Below are 16,121 nucleotides of genomic sequence, written 5' to 3'. Positions count from 1 at the left end.
TAAATTTTATGTTGAATTGTTTTATGTAAGGCGCCTTGAGACGGCTTTTGCTGTGATTTGGCGCATTATAAGCTAATTACATTAAATTAAATTAAATTGAAGTTATTCTATTGAATAACCCTGTTCAATGATACTGATTTAAACCAATTTAAACTTTTTCTTCCCTGCGACTCCATTACTTCCGGGTCATCCGGGCATTTAAACATCGCGCTGCTCCGGTCTAGACGCTGTCGTTTGAACATAGTAGTGTGTTTTCTTTTCTGCCTTTTGTTCTGCGCTAATGTTCTATAGTTTCACAAGTATTTATTTTTAGGTAACACATCTTTTTTCCGATTCAAATCATGTCTACAAAGAAACTGGCCAAGTAAGTAACCGAATGTAATAATCATTATTTTTTTTTTTTTGTTAGCTTAGTAGTTAGCATAAGCTGGATTTATTTGAGCGTCGTTTTAAAAATGTAAAAGTAATTCACTCGGTGGTATTAGCTTTTCTTCAGATCAGTAGCAAATGTTTTTTTTTTTTTAATTTAGTTTCAGTGTGTTTTTGGGCTGGCGTGGAATTAATAAAATTGCATCATTATCAAAGTATGTTTGACGTGTTGCCAGATTTCACGAGTGAAACAAGCAAATGTATCTGAAAGTAAAGCTAGATATTTTCACTTGATAAATCTAATGTTCAGTTATTTAACTCGAGTTTTTTAATTTCCTCCTTTTTACAGAGAATTGGGATTCCTGAGGCAGCGATGTCAGTCCTCCAGTGGACTGAAGACGTCTGTGATATCCAGTGAGTATCTGTAGTGGAACTGGTAATATGTGAAAACTAGACCAAATTATATTTTAGAAAATTAGTGCCTCTTGACATAAATATGATTTTTTTTTTTTTAAAAAGTGGGTTATGCTATGATATTACGAGTTATTTAATGTTACTTTAGGAGTGTGGCTGCCCGGTTGGTACGAATGTACACCAGCAATAACCACGTGATTATTTCATGGTTTTAGATCAAGTATTTTCATACCTGATTGTGATTGATTTTGAGTCAACTTGCTGGAGAGAGAAAAACAACAGGACTCAGGAAATCAGTAAGTGTCGTACAATACAGGGGTAGTTTTTCTCAATATAAGAGCAGCTCTGAAATTATTTAATCCATGTTTTATGAGGACTAATAATCATGTTTGTTTTCTGCCTTTGGTTCCTGTGGTTCTCTGTAGTCGAGTTCCCTGCTGTTCTGTTGAACACGTCCACGGGTGAGGTCGAGTCTGAGTTTCATACATACGTTCAGCCCCAAGAACATCCAATCCTGTCCCAGTTCTGCACTGAGCTGACTGGGATTACACAGGTGCTTCGACATAAGCAAAAACGACCGACTACTGCCGTCCCAGCGCCCTTTCCGGTGCTGTTTACTATATAATGCTTCATATTTCATCTGACTGCTTCATTTTCAAATCTGACAGACACAAGTTGAGGCAGGAATCCCCTTACACATCTGTCTGTCTCGGTTCAGCCGTTGGCTCCAGACTCAGCAGCTGCAGATGGGATTTGGCTTTCCCAACAAAAAACTTTCACTCTCTCAGAAATCCTGTACCTTCCTCACATGGTCGGGTAAGTGGTTATGTTTGTTGTCTACAATGCTGTTTCTGCCACCCTTAAGTTTTTAGACAGTTAAAGTAGCCTCATCAGGTGAAGTAAAAAAAAAAAAAAAAAAAAAGGATCATGTAGGTCACCAGTTGCCTTAAAAACAGAAATTTTGTACCCAGAAGTACTCCATAGATACTGAGATGCTGTGACCTAAAGGATTCCAGTATTAGTTTTTGCTATTACAATATAAATGACATGAAAATAGTACACTTCATCACACTGGCCCATAGACACAATCCACTGGACTTCCATAAAGAATTTGTGTGAGGTGGAGATGCAGGTTTCCATTGCAGAAACCAGGACAAGGTTGCCTAAAGAAAGAAAAGATAGATGCTCACGTTGAAAGGAGCCTACTAAGAAGGTGCATACATGAAGGTGTCCACAGCACACTCACAGAGCCCCAGTGTGGTCAAAGAGGGGAGAATTGGTGCTCCACATACTCTTGTGTGGTCATGACAATCTGTTCCCATGGATTGATTTGGCTGAATCTGTGCACATCACAAATGTGACTTTAAGGTGGTTCTTTGTAGTGTTGGTGAGGAAGCTCAAAATGAACTTCACCAATTATGGTTTTCATTTGAGATATGGCTGGATTTATTTATTTATTTTTTAAGAATACTGACATATGTTAAATCTCTGGATACAAATGTGATACTTTTGTCAAACTGAAACTAATTAACGTGAGTTACTGAAACGGAGATTGAAAATTTAAGCTAAAGCACTCAAATTTCACATTTGTTTCTCAGACTGGGATCTGGGCGTGTGTTTGCAGTATGAGTGTAAACGCAAACAGATCCATAAACCTGATGTCCTTAACAGCTGGATTGACCTGAGAAGCACATACAGGGTAAGTGGACACGTTCTCTTTTCTACTTTCTTAATCATCCTTATGACTGCAGGTACATCTTTGAAATCATTTTTTTTTTCTCCAGTTATTTAATCTATAAAACATAGAAAATTAAAAACACAAAAGTAAGTTCTTTTGGCTTCTCATTTTTTCACTCGGGGTCACCACAGCAGATCTGAGATGGATCTTTGTGTTGATGTGGCATAAGATGCCTTTCCTGATGCAACTCCACATTACATGGAGAATGAGCAGGGTTGGTATTGAACTGAGAACCTTCCTCTCTGGAAACAAGCAAACAAGGGGTCAACCAATTATCTGCGCTGACATTCAGCATTTTTGTAGCTATTGGTATTGGCCATTTATACTGGCTGATATGTTGGTCTATTGTTGCAGTGCTGCATGTAGCAACTCACTGATCGCCAGGTTCCACCATCACGTGCTGTGCGTTGCTAGACCGCACAACTGAAAAGAGCATCAATCTTCCTCTGAGTAAAAGAGAAAAAAAAACATAACCAATATCTTAAATAATCCATAGTTCCTCCTGTCTGTAGCTGCTGTCACATTAAAAACATAACTGTTTATTTTAAAGATTAAAGGCTTCATGTTTCCAAAAAGCTCCGTTTCCTCTGCAGGAGAAAACACTAAACAGCAGAGACAGTGTTTGAATCAAGGAGGGGGTGGTGAGGGGGGTTCACTCCTTCACATGACCACAAAAGACAATAGTTTTTCTGGAACATTTACAAACAAAATGACAGACTTGAACGCACAATGCTCATTAAAACAGCAGAGCAACTTGACAATCATTTTCAGCACACAGCCTCAGTGAAACAGGAAAGTGGAAATTCTGATCCATCCAGGTTTTATCCTGTAAAGAGCAGGTTTATAATGAAATCAGTCCAGGTTCAGGTGTTGTTCAAATCAGACTATTATTAAAGGGGTTATATTGTTAAAAAAGTAATGTAATCCCACTCAAACATGTTGAAAGGAAAAAAAAAACTGATAGTGACTCTTTTAAAAGCTACTATGTAAAATTACAGTAGCTTTTATCCAGTGAGGCAGAGAGCTCCATCAGACAACTGAACACTGAGGCAGTTTTGAAGAAGGGAGCAAATGCTATGTCCATCAAATATGAACGTTTTTAACCATTATTTATGACCTCCACATAACAAATAACAGAAATGACATTTCTATCATTCCAATTGCATGTTAATTTCAAGAAAATTAAGTGTACTGATTTATACAGGGTTTTGTCTGTTTTTCAGCTCTTTTACAACCGAAAACCTAAAGGACTGAATGGGGCGCTGCAAGATCTGGGAATACAGTTTTCTGGGAGAGAACATTCTGGTATATTTTTGGGCAGGGAGAGATTTATAAGCAGAGTCATGTCTTCACTATTTTCTCACCCTTTTGTGTATTAATTTCCCTCCCCTCAGGTTTAGATGATGCCCAGAATACAGCTCGGCTAGCAGCGAGGATGATGAGAGATGGGTGTGTGATGACGATCACCAGGAGTCTGGAGCGGGTGAGTGGCCGTCTGAAAACTGTATCCTAAACGTCAGGTCCCCCACTGCCTCTCACAAACTCACCCTATTCTGTTTTTAATCTCTTCCTGGATGAAGCTTGTTTCAGGTCTCTGTGTCAAATGCTGTTAAACTTTTTTTGGAGGAATTATTTTAAGACCTTTTAATTAAATGTATCTAAACCTGGAGTGCTGCACAGTTTTCTCCCTCTTGTTGGCATTTTAGACTGTTATTGCTAGATTTTCTTGTAAGAACTAATGATTTAGAATGATGGGAAGAAAGAACTGGGTGGTGAACGGCGCACCCTATAGACACTCTGAAACAACAGCAGTAACTGCTGATGGGGCATGTTTGACTGTGCTTTTTAAATGGGCCCTCATTAGAGTGCATAGACACCACGTTTCCTGTTTTTAAAAAATCTTTTAAATGCCCTGGTGCTGCTGTTTAAGTAGAAGCTTATCCAAAATGTAACTTGTTATATTCCAGGGCAGAACAAACCCTTTCATAGAGTTTAATAAAAACTGTACATATTTGTCAAGGCCCAAAATTTTTTTCTCAAAAAAAAAAAAAATCTTAAAAACCAGGTAATATTCCCTGTGTGCATGAAGAGACAGTAAGGGCCACAGCAATCTGACTCTTGACCTTCCCCCAAATGATTGGCCTCTGGCTGACTTTTCCAGGGCATTTCTGGAATCCACCTGTTTGTGCGCCAAATTTGGTCTGGATCGGTTTGAAAATCAAATTCCTTTATCTTGATCTTTTCCAAAATTAGTTCTTCAAGGGCAGTTTGAGGATCAGCCTTCATTGACATACAAAGTTTGTTAGACATCAGCAAAAGGACCTGGAAGGAGCAGGTCAACAGACCAGTAGACCTGACCTTGGTCCAAATCACCTTTGGCAAATTTAACCTTGCTGGGCAATTCCAGATCCTACCTTCGTATGGTGCATGTCAGAGTGGAAAAACCTCAGTTTTAACCATTGACTCAAACTATTGACCTATGATTAAGTTGATCTTGTCTGGGTAATTCCAGAATCCACCAAGATATGTGTGACATGTCTGGTGGACATCAGGGTAAAAGTTAATATTTTAAACAAAACAAACCTTGTGCAGGTAATTTTGAGGTTGACAATCATCTATGAAACACCTTTTGTGGAAATCCACCAAAGGACCTGGGGGAAGCAGAGGAACAGACAGACCAGCTTTTTGACCTTTGATCCCAGGGACTTAACATTTGCCAAAACAAAAATGTTTGGCAGTTCTGGGGCCACCTTTCATGTACTTACTAAGTTTGAGAACCTGGGGGTGGGGAACAGCTGGACACAAATGTTTCTCAAATTATACTGTACTGCTATCAGGAATCTAGAAGAAAACTGGTAAAATGCTACACCTCAAATTTAGGTTACTTTGGAGCCACACAAACATTTCATGGTTTGTACGCTCTAGGGCAGGTGCAATCACTGAAATAAAAAGAACACAAGTGAGGTTCCTTTGGTGAGGGAGTACTATGGATATCTTTGTAGCTTATATATTTTATAGGTGTTTTTTTTTTTATTTCTTTTCTTAGACTTTATCTGTGGCCAAACCCATGTTTGGAAACACATGTCCCACAAACAAAGAAAATCTCTGCCTCAGTAAAGTGGAAAACATGCTAACCACAAACAAAACCACCTCATCCACGGCGATTCTTCCAATATCATCCTGCTCGGAGAAGATTGTGAGGAATCTAGACAGAAATACAGAGCAAAGTTGCGCTGAAGAATTAGTTCAAGTCTGCACTCTAGTGTCAGCGAAAACGCTGCTGAATGGAAGGACTATGGCAGTGTGCATCACTAATCCTGCCTCAGTCAAAGTTAATTGTCTTTCACCACATGGTGATGGTGTCGTTCTGTGTTCCACCACATTGGGTTGTCCCTCCAATATGCCTCCACCAAGTGACCCCTCACGGACAAGAACGGAAGGATTTGAGGAGGAGGAAGACCTTTTCGTGGAACCAGAGGAGAGGTGTAGCTCTTATGATGCTGTAGTCTTGGAGGCTGGTGTTTTTAGTGAAGAACGTGACGTGGAGTACATGTCAGATTTTGATAGTGGATGCTGTTTGTGGGATGGTCTGGATAATTCACACTCACCCGAGGGACGCTGCACTCTGAAAAACAGCATCAGCACAATGATGTCCACTGACTCTAATTCCCCATCCTTGAAGACAAGATTCCATCCTAATGTCTCTCCTCACTTACACAAGATGCAGCAACGCTCGTCAGTCACCCTGAAACCAGTAACTTTGGTCTCAGACTCATATCAACACTCTCAAGCTCTCGATAAGTCACATAATTCTCACAAGAACTGTAAAACAAACATTGTCTCCCCTTTCACGTCCAAGACGTTTGTCCCAGAAAAGACATCTACCCCTAATGTCTCATTTGTCAGGCGTAAGACAAATGAACCGTGTTACAAAAGAAACAAAGCTTCTTTTACAATCTACAGTGATGCAGCCACAGGTGACACCTCCTGTGGCCGCTTGTGTCCCGCCCCCAGGAGTGTCCTCTCATCTGTCTCAATCAACACGTTCTCATCTATCAACTGTTCAACCACGTCTGCAACACCGAGGATCACATCACCACTGTGTGCGTGCGGACGCCGCACAAAGCGACAGATCGTCTCCAATGGCGGACCAAACCATGGGCGGGGCTTTTACTGCTGTCCGGTCCGTCGTTCTAGCGGCGGAGGCAGGATCCACAAGGGGTGCCAGTTCTTTAAGTGGGAGTCGGCTCTTATAAAGGGTAGCACACAGGTTTCTCCTGCTGGTGGCTCATCTGTCTCACTCTGTCAAATGAACTCAGCTGTCTTGTGTCCACCAGCACAGAGGTCAAAATTAAGATAGATCTGCTAACAAAAACTGCAGTGATGTTTCAAGTGGATTATGTCACATTTCACTGGATTTGTTTGGCACATTTGTCATGACTTTTGTAACTTATTAAATTGAAAGATAACACTAATTATGGTTGTCTGTACAGTTAACTATTTTAATTATGTGCATGTACAGTCCTGTGCCAAAAAATGAAATTAAACTGAAGATTCAATAAAATTCATGAAAATCTTCCAAATTAATTTAGGATGTGTAAACCATTAAAGCCTTTAAATATGCCAATAAAGTAAACATGATGCTTCTTTAATAAAATGAGCAAAATTTACTTTTTTGGGGGGGAATATTAAATTTGTCATGTTTTGCTGACTCAATGAAAAATAAAAATCTAAACCCAGTTACACAAATACATGAATGCCTGAGACTTTTGCACAAAATGGTCTAATTCATTTTAGGATGGTTACTTTTTGCACATTTCTGATTTTAGTCACTTATTAAATTTACGGACTTCGACTTTTGTGTGACATCTTGCAAGATTGTGCAAACACAGGTTTGGGGTTCAAACCTGGGCTGGAACCTTTGTGTGGAGTTGCAGTCTAAAAAAACATCCAGATTACGTGAAAGGTCATCTGGAATAAACTGGTGATCAGATGGGTATCTCTATCCGGATAAAGTAAGCAAACTAGTACTTAGAGTACTTGAGCAAGTGTGAATTTGTTTGGTTAAGGACTTCTCTTCAGTGTGTTGCAGCTGAAAGTTTATTTGAACAGCAGCAGAATGCAACGAATTTACAAAAAGAAACTAAAGGACAAATTTCACTCCAAATGTGAAATTAATTACTGGACCATTTACACTGATGTTCACTCTGTATAAGGGGGACTAACGCCACCTGGTGAATAAGAAAAGAACACATTTAACAGAAAGGGACAAATAGGAACACAAATCCAAATGTTAAGATCCTGTTTGAAGCTACAGTGCGACAGATTCAATGTTGTCTAGTGGTGAGGTTACTAGCTGCATTTTTGTCAGGATTTCACATTTTTGCATCTATGCTCCCTTGTGTTCTCGTATGAGAAATGGTGGTACATTTCATGATGAGGGTTCTCATTACTGTTAGCTTGCACTGCCAACCAGTACCCTGTGTAGTCTTAAGGCTTTAAGCCTTGCTGGAAAATGCAAAAGCTGGACTAAACGTCCCTTTTGTGCTACAGTAACAACATAATGGCATCAAGCTGTCATGTAGATAGGAAGGGCTCATTCTAACTTCATGAAAATACAATGAACTTACTTGCACTGTTACACGTAACAAATTACTCATACACCAATTACCAGATGGTTATGAATGCTAGATTCTATTTCTGCTCATAAAATCCCCCTAAATCCCCGCACACTGTAACTTTACATGATCACTGTGCTTTGTGGTTTCTGCTGCAACACAAGCTAAACTGTATAAAACTAAACTGACTCATCAGCTGGCACTTGAACTCTCTAAACAGCATGTCTTAATTGCCCGTATTCTCACTGTTCTGTGACACTTTTTCCTCGTTACAGTTCTTGCCCATCGACTCGTCACATTTCTCAGTCTGCTCAGTCACTTGCGTATTCATTTTTGCCGCAATCACAGCTGGCTTGGGTGCGTTCTCTTTCACCACCTCCTGCACGTTGTACTTTCTGAAGTGATTAAAGTCTTTCACCACACTAACGCAACACACAGCCTTGATGATCTCCACGATGATGGTGAGTTCCGGGTTGGTCAAGTCCACCTTGTTCTTAGGGTTCATCTGCCCCACAAGACCTGTTTACAAAAAAAAAGTTAATCATGTAGACTCGAGCAAAAATCCACCTCTCCTTTACTCCACATCCCAAACATTCCCACTGTCTACCTGCTATCGATTTGATGGCTTCTTCTCTGTTGTTGTGGCTGCTGTTTCGTGCTTTGAAAACTATCTGATATGTAGCACAATTTGGGGTTTTGAACCAAGGCTCCAGGAAAGCGGTCAGATACTTCATCATGTCTTCTGGAAAGGCTTTACATGTTCCTGTTACCTGGACAAGATGAAAATAAAATTTAAATATATCAGACACTAAGTACAGTGCATCTGGAAATTATTCAGTGCTCACTTTTTCCACATTTTATTTTACAACCTTATTCCAAAATGGATGAAATTGTTTTTGTTTGTTTCCCCCCCCCACACACACACAATACACCATGACAGTGTGGAAATTTTTTAAAATGTATTTTTGCAAATTTATGAGAAAAAAAGATCACATGCATATGTAAGTATTCACAGCCTTTGCCATGAAGCTCAAACTTTAACTCAGGTGCATCCTGTTTCCACTGATCATCCTTGAGATGTTTCTACAGCATAACTGGAGTTCACCTGAGGTAAATTCAGTTGATTGGACATGATTTGGAAAGACACACACCTGTCTACACATAAGGTCCCACAATTGACAGTACACGTCAGAGCACAAACCAAGCATGAAGTCAAAGGAATTGTTTCTAGACCTCCGAGACAGGATTGTCTTGAGGCACAAATCTGGGGAAGGGTACAGAAACATTTCGGCTGCTCTGAAGGTCCCAATGAGCACAGTGGCCTCCAAAACCCATAAATAGAAGAAGTTTAGATCCACCAGGAGTCTTCCTAGAGCTGGCCACCAATCTAAACTGAGCGATCGGGGGAGAAGAGCCTTAGTCAGGGAAGTGACCAAGAACCCAACTGTCACTCTGTCAGAGCTCCAGCATTCCTCTGTGGAGAGAGGAGAACCTTCCAGAAGGACAACCATCTCTGCAGCAATCCACCAATCAGGCCTGTATGGTAGAGTGGCCAGACGGAAGCCACTCCTTAGTGAAAGGCACATGGCAGCCCACCTGGAATGCAGGTGTCATGTTTGGCGGAAACCAGGCACCATCCCTACAGTGCAACATGGTGGTGGCAGCATCATGCTGTGGAGATGTTTTTCAGCAGCAGGAACTGGGACACTAGTCAGGGTTGAGGGAAAGATAAACACAGCAATGTACAGAAACATCCTGGATGAACACCTGCTCCTGAGCACTCTTGACCTCAGACTGGGATGAGGGTTCATCTTTCAGTAGTGCTATGGTCCTAAGCACAGTCAAGATATCAAAAGGAGTGGCTTCAGGACAACTCTGTGAATGTCTTTAAGTTGCCCAACTGTTTAAATTTAACATTAAAAAACCCTATTTATTGTATTATTTTACATTGTATCTTAATCAAACATGACCCAATCCCTCTCATATTTGAAAGTGAGGTGCAGACTGGCAATCTCACCTGACAAATTTAGATCCAGATCTGTTCTGGAATGTGGATTTTGTGGACATTTGAATTTAATATTGAAAAGCCCATTTTGTGTACATTTTGCAAAACAACAAAAACCTGACAACACCACCATAAAACTGTGATTCAAGAACAGTCACTTGCCCAGTTCCGGATCATTGCCAGTTCTGGATCACTGCTGTAGTTTTTGTGCCGCCGTTTCTCATAATCAGCACGAATAACCTAATACTTGGTACCAATGGAAAGACTGATGTTTTGTCTACAAACGACCACAAGTTCGACCGGATCCAGCCGTCCTTGTGATCAGCAGAGGAATCAAAACATCCCGGTGTCTGCGGTGTGCGCACTTTTTCTGACTCACTCATTCCTGCAAGTTTTAAAGTAACGATCTCTAAAACGTAGCAAAGGTGAGTTAGCCGTTCGGTGTTTTTGGTTCTAGAGTGGGAAAATACTTACTTGGGTAGAAAATGTCTGTGTTATGTCTTGCTGTTTAATTGCTGCGCATATTTATCTCTGACGCGAAAATTTGCCAGTTCCGGATCACTGAAGCAGCAGCCTCGTGTCTGTAGTTGTGAGCCTTGTGGACTTTGAGGGTCATCTCGACATCACGAATGGACATGAATGTGGGGGCTTTTACTTTTTAATTCGGGAGAAATCTCACCTCCACACTTCATTTTTTGCTCGTAAAAACGTATAACGGCGCTTTTCGAAACGAAGTAAGTTCTCATTTAATAAGTATTATTTCTATCATTTTGTTTTCAAAACACATTCTCGGGCACAGTGTGTATCATTCTGCATTAGAAGGGCTCCAGCCAGATGCCAGGAATGACCCCAAAGTGACGCAGAGTGTCGTGATCCGGAACTGGCAAAAGTGATCCATTTCTGGCAAATGTTTGCGCCACACATAATGTGGCTTCACACTTTAAGTAGAAGCGCTACTCCACCCAGACTTTCAGCTAAATAACATCCAAATACCCAATACAACAATACACAATAAAGGACATTCAGTTGCATTATGGCTCCTTATAGCGGGACTTTAAAAAAGGTGATCCAGAACTGGGCAACCGTCTGTACATCAACTGATTACATACTCCTGACATTTGATCACATCTAATTTTGCTTGTGAAAAGCCACTTCTAACAGGACTAAATTTGTGGAATTGGAAACTAGCATTGGCGAAGGTTTGTGCTCTACAAGCACGGTGCTCTAGTTTTGTTTTTTTTTCCTCTCTCTCCCTCTCCTTTTTTCCAGCAATCTGAATATATCACTTAAAATTTCTGCAAATTTGTAATGGAAACCCAACTAGTGCCTCCTTTAAGTCAGAGTTTAACTTTTGGTTTCTCACCGGCAGCATTCGAAGAACCACGCGGGTCTTTTTCTTCTTCGTTGTGTGAAGATCAGACAAGATGTGATGCACCAGTTTGTCCGCTTCTGGAAGACAAAAACAAACAGGGGACACTTGAATACTTGGAGACAGCTTAAAAAAAAAAAAAAAATTGCACCTTCATTTACCTTGTTCATAATTACCAAGTTAGTGCATAAAATTTAAGAAAATATATTTTTAAAGAGCACAACAAAGTCAGCAACAATCCTTTTGCTAAATGAGTTAAATAGCTTACTTATTTATTCAGTGATGTGATTAATCATCAAAACACTATCATCCTGATTGATCCACTACCTTCGAAAGACTCACCCAGATTTTGCGTTCTGATAAAAATGACGTTGTTTGCACCACTGTCCAAAGCCTGGAATCGCCTCTCCTGTTTAACTCCAGATGCTTTCATCTGTGCCACTTCCTTCTTCAAGGCCACATCAACATCTTCATCTTCTCCAGACTCATTTTCTTCACTGCTGCTCCCGTCTTTATTTTGCAACTGTGAGCACAAGACTGCTTTATAACCATTTGTTTGTGAACAGCCTGGAGCCCACAATTTTTCATATATCATTATGAGAGCGTTATGTAAGATAGTATCCTGACTGACAAAGTTTGATCCAGATCTTATCCAGATTACAGATTTTGTGGCGTTTTAAATTTAACATTGCAATCCCCATTTATTGCATATTTTGCAATAAATGGGCCAAAAGTGCCAATCAAAAGTGCCCAATCACTCTCATATTTGAAAGTGAGGTGCAGACTGGCACTGCCAGACAAAGTTTGATCCAGATATGATCTGGATTGTGGATTTTGTGGAAATTTGAATTTAATATCGAAAAGCCCATTTGGTGTACATTTTGTATTATATCTCAATCAAAAGTGCCTCAGTCACTGATCTGTATAGCAGATATAACAGATATTTGATATTAACATTGAAAAGCCCTTTTGACCTATATTTTGTATTACATTTTAGCTTTTGAAAAGCCACTTCTAACAAGACTTTGACCTTCAAAATTTTTTCCAAGGTAAAAAAAATTTGTGGAATTGGACATTGGTGTTGGCAGAGGTTTGCGCTCTATGAGCATGGTGCTCTTGTTTTATTTATTCTTTTTTTGTCTTATTTATTGAATGTCAGGTATCCACTTTTTAATATTTTAACTCAATCTGTGGCTGGAAAATTCTGATTAAATTTGTAGATTGGAAGGGGGGGGGGGGGGGGGTGTCAAGCATTTGAGTACAGATTCGGTCAACATCTTGCAGAACTAAAATTAAAGCTGGATTAAAGGAAACAAATCACACACCAATACTGTCAAGCCAATTTCTATGCCTTTCTAACAAATGGCCCGAGTAAGTCACTTTTTGCAACAAGTAGTGAAGGGCAATTTACTCACATTTGTGAGAAATTATCAGCACTCACATTTGAAAGAAAGACTGTCAAATTGTGTTTCTCTCTCTATACATATACACGTATACAACCCCTAGCAAAAATTATGGAATCACCAGCCTCGAAGGATGTTCATTCAGTTGTTTAATTTTGTAGAAAAAAAGCAGATCACAGACATGACACAAAACTAAAGTCATTTCAAATGGCAACTTTCTGGCTTTAAGAAACACTATAAGAAATCAGGAAAAAAATTGTGGCAGTCAGTAACGGTTACTTTTTTAGACCAAGCAGAGGGAAAAAATTATGGAATCACTCAATTCTGAGGAAAAAATTATGTAATCATGAAAAACAAAAGAACGCTCCAACACATCACTAGTATTTTGTTGCACCACCACTGGCTTTTATAACAGCTTGCAGTCTCTGAGGCATGGACTTAATGAGTGACAAACAGTACTCCTCATCAATCTGGCTCCAACCTTCTCTGATTGCTGTTGCCAGATCAGCTTTGCAGGTTGGAGCCTTGTCATGGACCATTTTCTTCAACTTCCACCAAAGATTTTCAATTGGATTAAGATCCGGACTATTTGCAGGCCATGACATTGACCCTATGTGTCTTTTTGCAAGGAATGTTTTCACAGTTTTTGCTCTATGGCAAGATGCATTATCATCTTGAAAAATGATTTCATCATCCCCAAACATCCTTTCAATTGATGGGATAAGAAAAGTGTCCAAAATATCAACGGAAACTTGTGCATTTATTGATGATGTAATGACAGCCATCTCCCCAGTGCCTTTACCTGACATGCAGCCCCATATCATCAATGACTGTGGAAATTTACATGTTCTCTTCAGGCAGTCATCTTTATAAATCTCATTGGAACGGCACCAAACAAAAGTTCCAGCATCATCACCTTGCCCAATGCAGATACGAGATTCATTGCTGAATATGACTTTCATCCAGTCATCCACAGTCCACGATTGCTTTTCCTTAGCCCATTGTAACCTTGTTTTTTCTGTTTAGGTGTTAATGATGGCTTTCGTTTAGCTTTTCTGTATGTAAATCCCATTTCCTTTAGGCGGTTTCTTACAGTTCGGTCACAGACGTTGACCCCAGTTTCCTCCCATTCGTTCCTCGTTTGTTTTGTTGTGCATTTTCGATTTTTGAGACATATTGCTTTAAGTTTTCTGTCTTGACGCTTTGATGTCTTCCTTGGTCACCAGTATGTTTGCCTTTAACAACCTTCCCATGTTGTTTGTATTTGGTCCAGAGTTTAGACACAGCTGACTGAACAACCAACATCTTTTGCAACATTGTGTGATGATTTACCCTCTTTTAAGAGTTTGATAATCCTCTCCTTTGTTTCAACTGACATCTCTCGTGTTGGAGCCATGATTCATGTCAGTCCACTTGGTGCAACAGCTCTCCAAGGTGTGATCACTCCTTTTTAGATGCAGACTAACAAGCAGATCTGATTTGATGCAGGTGTTAGTTTTGGGGATGAAAATTTACAGGGTGATTCCATATTTTATTCCTCAGAATTGAGTGATTCCATATTTTTTTCCCCTCTGCTTGGTCTATAAAAGTAACTGTTACTGACTGCCACAATTTTTTCCTGATTTCTTATAGTTTTTCTTAAAGCCAGAAAGTTGCCATTTGAAATGACTTTAGTTTTGTGTCATGTCTGTGATCTGCTTTTTTTCTACAAAATTAAACAACTGAATGAACATCCTCCGAGGCCGGTGATTCCATAATTTTTGCCAGGGGTTGTACATGTACAATGCTTCTGCCTTTGCACCACGGCTTTGCACACTTCATTAGTCTTGCACAAAGCAGAACTCTGACATATTTCCGATTTGAAACATACACAGTGCATTTTGCTTTGCGAATGCACTATCTAAATGAGTTCTGTTTTTACAAATCATTTGCACAAGATGTTTTATGTATTTGCAAAGCTCTGGCGGGAAATTGACTCCACAGTAATCAGTATCGGCTACAGATATCGGTATCTGTATATCGGTGGAATAGATTAACACCCCTGAGGATGAAACTTCTGGTGCTTAGACAAAGCTTTATAAACCAATAAAGACTGACCTTCTCGGGCCCGTAGAGTTTGTCTGCGTATTCTCCGAGCAGGTTGTAGGCCTCGGCGGTGGCTTTCCTCTCGTTCATGTTGCAGGAGATGAGGACGCCCTGCATGCCCACCTCCAGCTCTCTGCTGCCCTTCCAGCGTTTACTGTGCTGAGCGCCCGCATAGCGCTTCTTCTTCCGCTTCTTCGACTCATTCGGTCCGCCAGACATCTTAACAAATAAAACTCAATTCCAGAGAGTTAACTGACAACAGTGAGCAGTAATGATAATCGTGCTATAGCTAAACTGCGACGTAATTCTTATTCCCTCGGATTGAATTGCTGTTGGCGACTCTGGTGGTGCATTACCGCCACCAACTGGCTTGGAGTATGTAACACCACAGGTCACAAGTATGAAGAGCTCAAAACCAAAAATGATCGGCCAGCTCAACCCTGTGAAATGGAGAGAGCATGAATCCACGTAGCCAAAGAGGCAAAAACATGAAGAAAATAAATTTGTCACCTTCCACAGCATAATTGCATTCTGTTACCTCACCACTAGATGCCACTAATGACTAGATGGTTATGAATGCTGTAACACAACATATACTTAAAATTCAGGGGTGTCAGCAGTTCTAACCAGGACAGCATCTGATAGCAGAAAAGTGTATATATGTGGACCTTATTGGAAAGGGGCGTTATTTTTGGCTTGCTTGTTTGTTTTTGACTTTGCAATCTGTAAAAGTCATGCTTTTAATTTTAACAATGCTTATGTGAAAAGCCCAAGAAAGTTTCTTTCTGGATATATATATTACAATTTTGCTCAGATTATTTGTAACATTGCATTTCAATCACTTTATTTTCAACCAGTTTTGAGCAAATGCTGTTCTGTGTCCACAGAGCCCTTATTTACATGTTGTGAACAGTTACGTCGCTTTTCTGCTGAGGATGTGAAGAGCTTGGATTTTTGTCAACTTGTGAGCAGACATTTGAAAAACTATATGTGCCACCAGGGTCTCCTCTGTCGACTGGGAAAATAAATTCATGTTTGAATAAACAGCAATTAAAATATACAGCTCCATAGCTATTACAGACACTGTGTGCACAAATTTGTTGGCTGTTGTTCTGACCCG

At 40.0% G+C, this 16,121-nt stretch overlaps 2 protein-coding genes across 2 annotated transcripts; one reads left to right on the top strand and one right to left on the bottom strand.

Annotated features, from left to right (window-relative positions):
• The first annotated feature begins 219 nt into the window (after window positions 1-219).
• Window positions 220-7,044, top strand: eri2 (ERI1 exoribonuclease family member 2). Its single transcript, XM_034189142.1, has 9 exons — window positions 220-364; window positions 719-783; window positions 999-1,079; window positions 1,209-1,336; window positions 1,452-1,599; window positions 2,382-2,482; window positions 3,745-3,826; window positions 3,916-4,004; window positions 5,568-7,044. Exons 1-9 carry the CDS (start codon window positions 342-344, stop codon window positions 6,879-6,881), a joined length of 2,031 nt encoding a protein of 676 aa, XP_034045033.1. The 5' UTR covers window positions 220-341; the 3' UTR covers window positions 6,882-7,044.
• Window positions 7,045-7,610: 566 nt separating this feature from the next.
• Window positions 7,611-15,331, bottom strand: thumpd1 (THUMP domain containing 1). The gene is made up of 5 exons (XM_034188861.1): window positions 15,014-15,331; window positions 11,856-12,036; window positions 11,508-11,593; window positions 8,747-8,909; window positions 7,611-8,658 (listed from the first exon to the last, which is right to left on the bottom strand). Exons 1-5 carry the CDS (start codon window positions 15,218-15,220, stop codon window positions 8,366-8,368), a joined length of 930 nt encoding a protein of 309 aa, XP_034044752.1. The 5' UTR covers window positions 15,221-15,331; the 3' UTR covers window positions 7,611-8,365.
• Between the last annotated feature and the right edge of the window lie 790 nt (window positions 15,332-16,121).

This window comes from Thalassophryne amazonica, chromosome 15 (assembly GCF_902500255.1).
Source record: "Thalassophryne amazonica chromosome 15, fThaAma1.1, whole genome shotgun sequence".
Taxonomy (NCBI): Eukaryota; Metazoa; Chordata; class Actinopteri; order Batrachoidiformes; family Batrachoididae; genus Thalassophryne; species Thalassophryne amazonica.
Note: the sequence above shows the minus strand (reverse complement) of the source record. Positions and strands in the feature narration are given on the sequence as shown.